The sequence below is a fragment of the Toxorhynchites rutilus genome, chromosome 2 (genome assembly GCF_029784135.1).
Source record: "Toxorhynchites rutilus septentrionalis strain SRP chromosome 2, ASM2978413v1, whole genome shotgun sequence".
NCBI lineage: Eukaryota > Metazoa > Arthropoda > Insecta > Diptera > Culicidae > Toxorhynchites > Toxorhynchites rutilus.
Window position 1 is genome coordinate 69149603 of NC_073745.1, and position 14943 is coordinate 69164545.

Here is a 14943-nt window from a genome sequence, read left to right on the forward strand (position 1 = left end):
TAGTTTACGACATATTCTCAAGCCTACCAAGTTTTTTTTGTGTATAATTTCATAACATCGGTCGAGCCGTTTCGGAGGAGTTCGACCACGAACATCGTGACACGATATATATATATATATATATATAGATTACCCTTCAAAAATATTGAACGAGTGATTCTTTAATGAGAATTAACAAAATTAGGTAAAGTTTACACATTTATTTATTGTTCTCTTAAAAAACATGAGTGGGTTATATCTATAATATAATCGCAAGGTTGACGTGGGACTACCTTAGCTTTGCAATTATTTGTTTATATTGATTTAATATTTGATTGAATAAAACAATTTTCGAATTCAATTGAATTCAATATATTTGCTTTGTGAGTAAAAAGATTGTATAATGTCATATGAGGTCAATTCATGCATTTGGATAGATTATGTTCTTCGTTACAAGTCAATTTAAGGACAGTCCTTTTACGTTTGGTATGATGACATCTTGGTTTTGAAGTCTGTGTTAGACAAACACATTCCAGTCGGAACAAAAATGACCCCGATTTGCATGAATTTGCAATTCCGAGTTCTCCAGACACCTTCGTTTAGAAATCTGTAATAGGTAAATACATTTCAGCCGGAATAAAAATGCCCCCGAATTGCATGTATTTGCGATGCCAATTTCCCCACGCTCCTTGGATTTAAAGTCTGTGTTAGAGAAACACATTTCAGTCGGAAGAAAAATACACTCGACCTGCATGAATTTGCAATGCCAATTTCCCCTGACACCTTGACACCAGTTTGTGTTGGGGAAACCCATTTCAGCCGGAACAAAAATGCCCCCGACTTACATATATTTGCACTTCCCCACGCTCCATGGATTCGAAGTCTGTGTTAGGGAAACACATTTCAGTCGGAATAAAAATGACTCCGACTTGCATGTATTTGCTATACCAATTTCCGTACGCTCCTTGGATTTGAAGTCTGTGTTAGGGAAACATATTTCAGTCGGAACAAAAATACCCCCGACTTTCATGTATTTGCAAAGTGGATTCCCCCAGGCACATTGATTTTGAAGTCCGTGTTAGGGAAACACAGCTTATTGGAACAAAAACACCCCCTACTTGTGTGTATATTTGCTAGGCGGATTCCCACAAGTACATTGAATTTGAAGTCTGTGTTCGGGAAACCGTAAATCGGGCTAATAAAAACTAGGCAGTTAGGGCGTTTGGATAATGCTTGAAATTTCACAGTTTTTCAATTGTTTATCTAATGAAAAATAACATTTTATCAATTGCGATAGAAGCGTAGAAATATTCCGTATCAATTGATGCAAACATCTATCCGATCCAGTAAGAAATGTTCGAGTTATAAGCATTTGCAATCTTTCATTTTTTCCTGCATGTTCTGTGTTTAGGTTCTCATTTTACCCCCCATATACTCCGGTTAGACGTAGTCCCACGTCAAAATCTGCAAATCGCAAATTTAAAAATGATCAATCGTATGGCAGCGGGAACAGTCTATTTCTAAGATTTCCTATTCATTGTTTCAAATGATTTGATTTTTTCTGTCCAATTAAATGGTTAACAGGATTCGTCAGACTTCATTAACATGGGCAACTTTACCTGCCGGAACACGGTATTTCAACTTCGGCGCAAAAGTTACTCTTAAATTTTCAATTCCCATTTTGATACACAAACTTTCCCCACGTGATTCGCATTTCGCAGTCATCATTATTTGAGGGCGGATTCATATTTTATTCGCATATTTTCGTACTTCCAAAAACTCCCATTCCCCCCTCCCCTATATATATTTGAAAACCAAAACAACACGCAACATCTTGTTAACAAACCAAATTAACCAGACTCCGTGCATTGCCGAATGCCCAATATCCTGGAGTGGATTTCCTCCCTCGACTGGATATTGTTTCCCCGCCGAACAAAGCCGTGGAGATGGAGTGAAACAAAAGACTACACCAGCACCAACTTTTTGGGCCAAATTAACCGTCCTCTGGGTTCGCAACACGCGGGTGTCTCATTTGTATTTCCCGTGCTCCGTACGGTTACTCTCGTTCTCGGCGGTTGGTTCCGCCGGTTTCCGGCTAGTGAACTCGACTCGACTTGACTCGAGTCTCATTTTATGCCACAGGACGCGCAGACAAAAGGACCCTAGTGTAGCGATCGGTGGCGGGTAGTGTAAAACAACACAACACACAAACAAAGAAGAGGAGTCTCCTAAGAACCGCAACCAAAGAACCGGAGAGGGAAAATAAAAACTTACACAAATGACTTTTTCATCTTGTGGAGCTTTTGTTTTTTGTCAATGTTATTTTTTTTTCGTCGTTGTTGGTTCGGTTCAAAGCGTAATAAGTTTCCGACATCATCAGCCCGCAGAAGTGCTCCGTTCTCCATGAAGTCCATTTATACTCCCTCAGAATCTCGGATGTGGATCCCGGAGCAATATTTTTTTTTTTGCTCTTTAGCCGCTGAAACTGTGTTCTCATCTGTGGTGCGGCTGTCGATAACTTTTGGGGCGAAATCTGTAAATGCGAGTGGACAGCTGATGTATAGATTCACAAAGCGGCAATACTTCTGGTTGAATGTTTTTTCTGTGTTGTCCACACCAAAAAAAAAAAAGAAATAGTTGACTGCTGATGCGAATTGTACGATTGGTTTGCTGGGAGGGATGGTTCCAAGGGACGCCGGGGCCATGGAAAACTCCAGAATTCATCCGAAAAGCTGTGAGTTGAGAAGGATTTATGGATTACAGCTTTACGATTGTTCTGCAGCATGTGGTGCGGGCAGAGGGGGCAGTGAGTGAAGGGAAAAAAATACTATGAGAAAAGATGAGATAGAGCAGAAAATTTTCTCGTCTTTTTCTAGGGGCTTTTTCTCCATTCAATTCAAAACGTAGCGCGCGTCTCGAGGCACTACTTCAGATATCTAGGGCATGGAGACGTTATCCGACTTTGAAAGCCAGTTGGAGCGTGAACGATAGCCCAAATTTATGCTTTACTGGTTGGGTTTTCTTTCACATTAAAGTGGTCGACAGCGGAAAGGACGATTGGTTTATTGGGAGTGACACTTGCGAGGATGAGTGCCGTCTCGGAACGAAAATTGGACAAAATTGGAATGTGTTACAACATTCGGACGGCGTTCATATTTTGCTGGAATAGAAATTTAACGTTAAGCAAATTTGCTGAAACAAAGTTTCAACAGGACTATCCGTTCATCGAGATGATAACATCGTTTACGGAGTTATCATAATTAAATCCAAAACACTGGATGACAACGGGTTTCGATGTATTTCATGCATATTTAACCTCACAGCAAAAATAGAACCTAAATTTTCCCCGCGCTGTAAATTGAACTAATCGCAATATCCGCTGCATTCCAAACACCCATCCACCCACACATTTCGCAAAACCAAATAAGCTCTCGCTGCAGCCGTGCGCACACTCTGACTGGGTTGATATTGATAAAGAATAAAATTTAATATTTTGTGGTATTTTGATACGTTTAACCGAACAAACTGCGTGGAAGCAATTCAATTTGCGCCGAGAGAGAGAGAGTCCTCCTGCCAGGCCTCGGACTGCGATCGCAAAAATATGCGCGCTTTTCCGAATGAAACGAGTTTCGGAACGGTTTTTATCCGCTGCAAATTTTCGCCCCGTACGACCAATTTGGACCGAGATTTAATTTCGGAACCCCTTCTGTCTGTATGTGCGTTCCGTGCTTTTCCTGCGTTCCTTATAACCATAGCTCGAATGCCTTCGAACCGATCCCTTCGTTTTCTCGGCACTGCGGCGTGAGGATATTAAATGTGCTATACACGTGTCAAATGAGGCATGAGTTGGTGGTGCGTTTTATATTTACATACATTCTATGGCACAAACCCAGAAGACATTGCACTGCAGCAGAGAATAAATTTCCGGAAATTATCGAGCAGCAGACCCCAAGGCACCTCCTTGGAAGACAGAATGATATGCCGAGAAACGAATCTCTTTAATGGGACAATAATCGAGCATTCCGGCAAAAATGGGGTCAGCCGGAATGGATTAGTGCTTCCGGGAACTGTGCGCGTAGCGCTCGGGATTCGAGTACTTAGAAACAAAATCGGATTAATTTCCGTCTTGCACAATACAAGCTGAGAATAACTATCGAATGGCACGAGGGCGCTGGCGGCACGTTCCGAGCGTTTATTAGATAAACTTAGAGTAGATCCACATATGAAGCAAACAGCTGTGTTTCCTTATTGGTCTCGCCTCCGGAGACTGTGTGCCATCTGGCTCCGCTAAACGGGACAATTTAGTGCTTGGATGTGCCCCAAGCTGGTGGCTACACAACAACAATTTTTATCACTATTACCCTTCGAATTTGCGAAACTTTCCAATATCTGAACAAAAAACGAATCTATGATAAAAAGAACAGAAACCATCCTACTTACATATCACAATCAGCTTGGCGTTGGCACGGATGGCCGAGTTGAACTTGGCCGGTCCCACCTGGCATTGGTACTCGGCGTCATCCTCCAGGGAGGCGTTCGAGATGCGCAGATTGTACACGCCCAGACCGCGGTCACCAAGCACCGAGTAGCGCGGGTAGCCCGGAATGGTCTGGGAAAACCCTGTGGGAGAAAAAAATAAACAGATGTGTAAGTCAGTTTTCAACACAAAAACAAAACAATGTATTAGTGTTAGAGAGTAATTTCTCATCCTCAACAAGTCATCAGTCGTTCGCCGGTGAATAAAAGTAAGTTTCCTAAAAGGTTGATTTATTCATTTTAAAATTTCAATAAGAAAAGAAAATTGCAAAACTGTATGAAATTTTTATTAGAACTAATACATTGTTGTCTGCCATTTACTACTTGATGATAATTTCTTTCCGATGCTGGCCGTGACTACTAAAGTCTGGTGATCGTTTTTCGATTAATTGTTACATAACCGCAGAAAAAAAAACATTATTATTTGAACGATTACTATGTAACTAATAATTGGAGCGAGCAAATAATTTGAATTGAATCTGAGAATACATCCAAAATAACGATTTGAAAAACATTGAGTTTGGGAATCTCAAGTATTCCTAAAAATCACTACCGACATGAAGGCTCGTTATCAAACGAATCCGACCTGCAAGGACCCTTACAAGATACTTTGAACAATTTTTCAACCTGGGCCATTGGGCTAGGGATCGAATTCTCCACGGAGAAAACAGAGATGGTGGTTTTTTCTAGGAAGCATAGACCAGCAAAACCAAAGCTTCAACTTTTGGGTAAACCGATCACTCATGCTATGTCATTCAAGTATCTTGGGGTCTGGTTCGACTCCAAATGTACTTGGGGGTCCAAATTAGGTATCTGAGTAAAAAATGCCAACAAAGAATAAACTTTCTCCGTACAATTACCGGCACATGGTGGGGAGCCCATCCCGAAGATCTTATAATGTTGTATAGAACAACTATTCTCTCAGTGATGGAGTATGGCAGTTTCTGTTTTCAATCAGCTGCCAAAACACACCTCATTAAACTCGAGTGAATTCAGTATCTTTGTCTCCGTATCGCGTTGGGATGTATGCCCTCAACGCATACCATGAGTCTCGAGGTTTTGGCAGGCCTACTCCCACTTTCTTTCTTTCTTTCTTTGTTTTTAAGAGGCTTTAAATTTTGCAGTTTATTCGCCTCTACTACTCCCACTAAAAGATCGCTTCAATTTATTATCTCTTCGGTTCTTCATCCGGTGTAAGGTTATGAACCCATTGGTGATCGGAAATTTTGAGCAGCTGATCGAGCTAAATTTTCACTCCGGATTCATGAGTTCATATCATGAATTCATATCCATGCAGGTTGATCCTTCTTCGTGTATTCCCAACCGTGTTTGTTTCCCTGACTACATCAATTCCTCTGTGCATTTTGATCTGTTCATGAAGCAAGATATCCATGGATATTCAGATTACCAACGATCGAGGATCGCTCCAACGATCTTCGATGAAAAGTATTGGGGTATCAATTGTGATAATATGTACTTTACTGATGGGTCCACTATAAACGAGTCCACAGGATTTGGAGTGTTCAACGAATTTTTTAGCACCTCACACAGTCTTCAGAATCCTTGCTCAGTGTATATTGCTGAATTGGCAGCAATTCATTGGGCGCTGGACAGCTTCGCCTCACGACCTGTTGAACACTATTACATTGTAACGGATAGTCTTAGCTCTGTCGAAGCTATCCGTTCAGTGAGGCCGGAAAAGCACTCGCCGTACTTCCTTGAGAGAATACGAGAAATTTTGAGTGCTTTAACCAGACGCTGTTATGTTATTACCTTTGTCTGGGTCCCTTCACATTGCTCAATTCCGGGTAATGAGAAGGGCTGACTCATTAGCAAAGGTAGGTGCAATTGAAGGCAAAATTTATCAGCGTCAAATCGCCTTCAATGAATTTTACTCTTTAGTCCGCAAAAATACCATTGCTAACTGGCAACGCAAGTGGAATGAAGATGAATTGGGCCGGTGGTTTCACTCGATTATCCCTAAGGTTAGCCTCAAACCATGGTTCAAAAGTCTAGACTTGAGTCGGGATTTTATTCGCACCTTCTCCCGACTCATGTCCAATCACTATTCGTTAGACGCGCTACTTTTTCGTCTTAATCTTGCCGACAGCAATCTCTGCGTTTGTGGCCATGGTTACCACGACATCGAACACGTTGTTTGGTCGTGCGAGTTGTATCTTGTCGCCTGATCAAATTTAGAAAACTCCCTTCGGGCCCGAGGAAGACAGCCCAATGTGCCGGTGAGAGATGTGTTGGCTCGATTAGACCTTGATTACATGTCCCATATATATGTTTTCCTTAAAGCTATAGATCTTCGTGGAAAGGAGGGTATAAGGATGTAGGGACAATCACCCCTACATCCTTATACCCTCCTTTCCTTCCTTTGCGGGTAATTCGTCCCCTTGCTATAAATAGTAGAATAAGTTGAAATGTAAATACACTATAGATATACGAATAGATTTAAGAAATGAGTGTTCATCAACATTGTTACAATTTCCTTATATCCCATCCTTCTCCTCAAAATATGTCACCCTCCTAAACTTGAGTACACCGCGAGTAATCGGTTTTCCACCTTACTAACCATAGATGTAAGAAAATTGTTTATATATATAGTTTTAAAATTATATTTCAGAACTCGGCTCCTTTAAACTTAAGTAACTGAGCCTGTAAAAATAAACGAATTAATAAAAAAATAAAATAAATGAAGGCTCGTTAAAATCTAAATAAATTGATTTGAAAAAAGGGAAATCATTAAATTCTTCCACTTCACTTCAAACACTTACTAGGGAGTAAGAAAACTGCAGTTGGAGGATGATAAATACGCGATGAAATCCACACGCAATGGAATATGATCATGATTAACAAATTCCTTGACACATTACACACATTGGGCCTGATCACGAACGTCACTTCACGGTGAAAAGGAAGTGAATTGTATACAACGTTATAACGGCTGCCACCGTGTGTGTAGAATTCGGAAGAGTTCATCCGTCGAGACAACTTTGATGAACTCGGTGTTGTTATGAATACCACGTTACTGTCATGTCACGAGAAAAACAGGTATATTTGTCACTTGTGTTTTAGATGGTGAAAACTAGTCACGCGAAATGGAGTAAGTTTTATTTCATATTTATTTAGCTTTTTGACGTAGAACTACGTCTTTCATTAAGGGTGTCAAATCAGAAAACAGGTCACGTTTTTATGAAATAAAGTTAACGTTAATAACTATTTTTGCCGCGAACGGATTTTGGCGATTTACATACTAAACGAATCGGAAATTCCGTAAGATTTGTTTAATATGCCATACATTAGAATCCCCTGGTTAGTAAATGGATAAAATTCATGAAAATTTTAAGTGTTTCTATTTTCCCATACATTTGTTCTGTCCATTTGAGTGCTTTCCCGAACAGAGCTATCAATAACGAGCAACTTATCGACGACCAACGGAGGGGAAATCGTAGGATTTAAAGTCTCCGTGAACAAAGGAAAAGAAGAAGAATGATGGGGAATACTTGCCTAGAGTATAAACAGTGGATCTCGCTGAGGCAAACTTTCATTCGGCATCGGACTGTTGAGTAATCCAGTTCACTTTGCTTCCGCTGCGCTTCGATCTAAGATTGGACCCCACCAGTGTTAATCCAACTTGGAAATCGTCGTTTGATTTTTCTGTTCGTTTTTCGCGTTATTTGTATCGTGTGTTCTTCTTTCCGCGTCATAAATTGGACGCTTCGCGTAGTGCGCGATGAGCAAGAAGAAGAGGAAGGCAGGCTCGAGCCCTGCAAAAAACGAACGCATTGCCAGGGGCAATAAAATTACGAGGTAAGCGTCATCTGATGATGCACGCGGTGTTGGTGCAGTGAAAAGCCCTCGCACTGAACCGAGCCTTCGCGAATGTGACACCGCACCGAACAACAGTGAAGTTGGCGATTTCGGCGCGTCGGTCGAAAATGTAAACGCCCAGGCAGCAACCAAAATCAAGCTACCCCCGCTGGTGGTGAAGGCGGTCGCTCTTGACAAACTCATCAGTGAATTCGCATCGATGGGTGTTACAGCATAGTACAAGCTGTGTGGCATAATTCAGTCTTTTTCCAAGCAGTTAACATTGTTTATTTTCCGTCTTCATAAGGACTTCGTTGGTGCCTTTGAGAATACATCAATGCATTAAACTGACGTTATGGCGAAGAAGACGTTAAGGTTGTGCACCAAAAAATTATTTAGGAATACCAAGCATCTTGAATATCTTACTGGAATGTTATAAGTTATTTGGGTTCGCGTGTCAGTCGCAAAACTGCCTTCAACTAGGATTGCATTTGCGCTAATATTGATCATAATGAAGTATTGCTACTGTTTTCGAGGTTGTTATTAACAAAAAGAGTTTATTTCTCTTGTTTAGTCATCAAGAAAGTAAATGTTCTGGAATTTTGTATGTGATTAGGTTTTGCTTGCCAGTAGCAAAACTTCCTCCACTAAGGGTGACAGCTGCGCTTCTCTCGAGCATGAGAAAGTAATGCAACTCTTTTCGAGGCCAGTAATATTAACAGAAGCGTTTCTTTTGAGAATAGCGCAAAATGATGAGAAATGTTTATATTGCTAGTAGTTTCAAGCCACCAATGTATGGCTCTGTATGCATGCTATGGTGAACGCTTGTTTGGCGCTTGGTTTACGCTTAGTTTGTACGAACGATATCTAGAGGTGTGATTTCTTTGAGGCAATACTAAATAACATGTAGCATGATATTTGATACTTGCAAGTGTTGTCATTGTTGTTGTTTACATGCGGTGCCAAAGATATATTGATGTAGTTATGAGATATGGAGTAATGGTGCTGCTGCAACATGTATATAATCGACTGTAGCCGAGTCTATGTCAATTTCGAAAAAGGCCATCGAAATTCGGCCTTCGTTTTCTTCGAGGTAAATTTTCAATGCATTGACATCAAATAAATTGCGACATACGATTGTTTTGCGAGGGCAAGAATGAATCATCAATCAATTATAGTGAACTGATTCTACAATGAAAAAAACATTTCAGAGATTATTCTACTCAGCAGTTTCACAGCTTTGTAGAATAATATCCGAAGGTATAAATAAGCGACTTATATAAAATAACAGCATAGTTCTACGTCAACAATGCGGTCGTATCTTGGACACAACCTCCTATATTTTTGTCAACATTTTGAGTCTAGTTTTGTGTTGTTGAAGAAAGAAAACATAAACAAACAGTAATTTACCCTCTTGGTGGCATTTTTAGATGGAATCCTGACGTATCCAGAGGATGTAAATTTGTTTATTTGGACTCGGACGATTATTATGGTTGGTTATGTATAATATTGATTTGTTGATATTTCAGTATTGGATAATAACCGTAAAGTTTTTCCAACATTGTACAGCAAGTTCTTGATAGTTATAACGGACGACAGGTGTAAAGAATAAGACCATTATTTTTTTCATTTTTACGTAATTAATATTTTCAACGATATTGTTTTGAATACATGCTTTGAATAAAATAATATTAAAAACATGATAATAGATTTAAAAGCCAACTGAACTGCAAAGTTTAATGTTTCTTAAAAACATACACTGAACTGAACTGTTAATAAGTTTCAAAAAGGATAAAATGAGTCTATCGTTGCAAAGCATTCACAAGATACTGTTTTGAAATCCTGTTTTCATAATTTTGATATCCGTCCAAAGAAAGTCTGTATCACTTTCTGCTTTTAGAAAATTCGTTGAAATCCATCAGATGTTTTATATGAAGATTATGTTTCTGACAGATGCTGTTAACCAGTTTCTGTTCAAATAATTAAATCAAACCTCGTGTCCCGTATATCAAGTTACACGAGAATAGGAAGAATACAGGGTTGGAACTCAGAATCCCATATGGGAGCAGCTCAGATTATACTGATCGTGAGGTGGATAAATTCGGATTTTCTTTGATTTAAAGAAGTTATTATTATTCAACAAAATTGTAAAAATGGTTCTTACAAAATTATTCTAACCTTGACCTTCACTAAATGCTCCTCACTATTCAAACGAGTAAGACAGAGTTAAGAAAAATAATATGCGATATGTTTATTATTATACGTAATAGTCATGTTTTATCTCTAGAGTAGAAATAGAAAATAAAATAACATTTTCATATGTTCAACAACTACATTATTCACGATGAACCAAATATTCTTGTTCAGCTTTCAATTTTGAACTATTTGATTCAGCAAACTAACGCACTAACGATTGATTCATGGGATGAGCCTGAATAGTTAACATTGAAATACCGAATCTTCGAGGTATAATCGCAAACTTGTCATTCTGAAACATACGCTTAATTAAATGGAATATTATCTCATACACTTATTAATTTTACCTACATAATGTTTAAACGTCCGAGATTATGCAACCGACTAACGTTCAAACGCCCGAAATTATGCAACTGACATGTCTCTTATAAGCGGGAATGAACTCATTCACTTCACGGAGTTTATTTTTACACGCAACTGTCCGTGACAATGATGATAGACACAAAAAGATTAAGTGAAGTGTAAGTGACGTGAATGCGTACGTGGCAGTGATGTTCGTGATCAGGCCCATTATGTTTCGAGAGTGTTGTACATTGTTTCGAAAGCACAATCCAAACAGCTCAATTGTCCACTCTGAAGGAAATCTGCGAAATTTCACCACTGCAAATGGAAAGTTTGATGTGGGTCAGGTGCAGTAGAAATAATCCTTTGATTTTTTGTGACTTTTTATAGGATTCGAAAAACAACACATTCTAATACGGATTGTTCAAAGAATTTACATTTCAAGGCTTCAATCGTAAAGATTCGTATAGACGAGATGCTTTATGTAATTTCACAAAAAGTAGCCAAATGATGTAGTTTACTACATGATGTTTAGGTCCCAATCGGAAGTTAGATTACTCACCAAGCTCGCCTCCCAATCAACTCATTGTTTCGCATGTAATGTGGTAAGTAACGACACCATGTTGATACCGTCCGCCGTACATATCCAATTGCTTTTGGGGTAAAAAGTTCGTAATCATCGATCGATAGCGGGGTTCATTGACAGTAATGTGGTGGTCTTTAAACTGTTCAATGACTTTGCCGGCCCATAAATTGAATCGTATGGTACATTTACAGCCATTCCATACCAAACCGATATAGTGATTCTTGGATTTTCGTGGTAATTTTGTTCTTTATCGCAAAATATTAGACTCGTATTTTTTTATTTTTTTTTATTAGGGTGCCCATTTCCATTTCAGGATGGTCCGAATTTTTTTCACTTTTTCCCAAAAAGGACTTTTTTCAAAAATTCATAACTTTTGAACCGCTGAACCGATTGAGATGATCGACATATCAAATTGAAGCTAATGTTATATGTTAACATGTGGACAATGTTGAATTGGCAAAACAATAACTCAAAAACGATATTTTATATAATTAATTTAATATTTTTATATTAAATTAATTATATTTTTATATTAAACTAATTATATAAAGATTAATATATTATATATTATGCAATCAACTTGTTTACCACTTCGAATATTATTTTAGAATGCATCGAAATTTTTGTAATAGTTTATGTTCTTCGTTACAAGTAAATTTGATGAACGTCCTTCTACGTTTGATATGATTCCTAGGACTACCAAAACATGTGAACGGAAGAATTGTAAAACGATCATTGTATCTCATATTTCCCTGTGAAATTATTACACATCTCATGTTTACGTAGTTCTCGAACCGTGAAAGTTCATTCACCTCTAGTATCTGGAGTAAAGATTTCCCAGGCTTTTTCAGTTTGAAAGTAGGTTTTAAGGAAACATATTCCGGTCTGCACAACGACAAGCGAATACAAAAGTACTCAACACCAAAAAATACCCCCGACTTGCATGTATTTGCAAAGTGGATTCTCCCAGGCACATTGATTTTGAAGTCCGTGTTAGGGAAACACGACTCGGTGGGAACGAGAATACCCCCGACTTGCATGTATATATGCAAAGCGAATTTTCACAGATACATCGATTTTGAAGTTTGTGTTGGGGAAACCGTGAATCGGGCCAATCAAAACTTGGCAGTTAGGGCGTTTAGATAACGCTTAACATTTTACAGTTATTCAATTGTTCATCTCATGAAAAATAACATTTTATTGATTGTGATAGACGCGCCTATCCTATCAATTGATGCAAACATCTTTCCGAACTATTAAGAAATGTTCGAGTTATAAGCATTCGAAATACGGGTAGGGTTAGTACACAAATCCGCAGAACAAATGTATGGGAAAAAGGAAATTCCTCCAGTTTTCATGAATTTAAACCGTTTAGAGATTGGCGAATTGTAATGTAAAGCATATCAAACGGAACTTAGAGAATTTCCGATTCGATTGGTATGCAAATCATGAGAATTCGTTCACAATGAAAATAATTAATAACGTTAACTTTGTTTCATAAAAACGAGACCTGTTTTCTGATTTGGCACCCAGAACAAAATTACCACTTTTGACGAAAATCTGAGAACCACTATATCGGTTTGGCATGGAATGGCTGCTTAACTGGATACATTGGGTAGTTTTTGTATTGTGTGTGGCTTCTCATTACATCAAATGCAACAATTTTTTTTCTTGATGAATCCAATCAACCAGAGCGTCGTCACTGATAAAGTGATCTAATATGGCGAAACACGATTTTCACATACCACGAATTTAAATAATGAAAAACGATTATTTGTAAATGTTGCTCGGGTGTGAATTTTTTCATGATCTTCTATTTCTTTTATCTTTTTTTTTTTTTAACATTTTTACATGTGTCAATGTCACATGTTATACATAGGCATAGTTGTTTCATTACTATACAATGTCTGAAAACGACTCGAAACGGATATTCGATAGCTCTTTGTAAACCCTTGCTATATATTTTTCCATTTTATCAATTTTCATCTTCAAATTCCTTAGAAGGATTGACATTTTTAGTTTTTGTATTACAGTTTTCGACTTTACTTACTTTACCTGATCAGCGCAGTTCGTTTGCATAACCGCTTTTTAATTGAAGCCGCTTGTTACGCTGTTCTTTGAAATTCACTTTCGCCCCTATCAAACGAAGTAGTGATCAAGATTCAATTGACATCCGACGATTTGTCGTGATCAGTGTTGCCACATTTTAATCTGTACCAGAAGGGAAAAAATCTTTCTCATCTGTACTTTTTCTTCAAAAAATCTGTACCATTGGAATTATTCATTGTAGAGAAAAATCATGAAATATGAACAAATATTCATTTCTTTACTAGAAAATATTATATTTACTTGCTTACTTTATATCTAGATTTACTTACTACAGATACTAGTACTTGCGTATTGACGCCGCCGGAAATTTTTATTGTGAATTTATTTTTCCGTAATGAAATTTATTCTGAGGTCAATGTAAGGGGGGCGAAGTCACCATCTAACGAGGAGATGGCCCCAAGCCATCGAGGTGACGCAATCCGAGTCGAATTCCATGTACATTCACATTTTCTAGCCTCGAATCACCCGTGTGTTTGATGATGCTTATCCATAGTCTTTCTAAATTTAGATTGCGTACGTATCATTCAATAACAATTTCGAGAGAAATTTCACACGCAGAAAAACTCTGTACCATCTGTATTTTTTTGTCGAAAATCTGTAATCTGTACCGTACAGAATCTGTACCAAAAATAACGAAAAAATCTGTACCTTTCCAGATAAATCAGTACGTGTGGCAACACTGGTCGTGATATTTTGGTTTTTTTTTTTATCCAAAATATATATAATATATTTTGGTTTGTTCTCAGAAAAAAAAAACAGAGGAACTGCAAGTTCGACAAGGGTGATTTTTTTTATTGATCCGCTCATACATTTTTAAACGGTTTTGTTTTTCAGCTTGCCCTGTAATATGTTTGTATGATTGTATGTTTGTAGCGCTAACCCACATTAATATAAATTTCACCCCCTTTCTGTTGACCGATTGATCTGAAATTTAGAACACCCCTTTATCTCTGTAGTCTTTATAAAACTGTGTATTTCATGATCACGAAAATCCAACATGGCGGTCCCTACAAAATGGCGGATCACATATTTTCTCAAAACCTAATCGATATGCGTTTTCCAAAACCCCATTAATATGGGTATCAAATGAAAGGTCTTGACTAGTAGAACACGGTTATCTATGAACAATACAAATCCAAGATGGCTGCCACTACCAAATGGCGAACTACATATTTTCTCAAAACCCCATAGTATGGGTATCAAATAAAAGAGCTTGAACAGTAGATCACAGTAGATCATGAAAAATCCAAATCTAAGATGGCGGCAATCACAATATAGCAAATTACTTTATTAAACGGTTTTATTCAGCTTGAACTGTTTGTATGTCTGTAGCGTTGTCCCACTTTAATATAAATTTAACCAATAGGAACAGACCG

General features: G+C 38.2%; 1 protein-coding gene across 7 annotated transcripts in view; it reads right to left on the reverse strand.

The window, feature by feature from the left end:
- The window catches only part of LOC129764239 (nephrin), a 629638-nt gene that overhangs the window by 243783 nt on the left and 370912 nt on the right, over positions 1-14943 (reverse strand). For all 7 annotated transcript variants that reach the window (XM_055763127.1, XM_055763125.1, XM_055763126.1 and 4 more), the window contains exon 4: positions 4420-4599. In XM_055763127.1, the coding sequence (XP_055619102.1) occupies positions 4420-4599 (180 nt within the window). The remainder of the gene's footprint in view (positions 1-4419; positions 4600-14943) is intronic.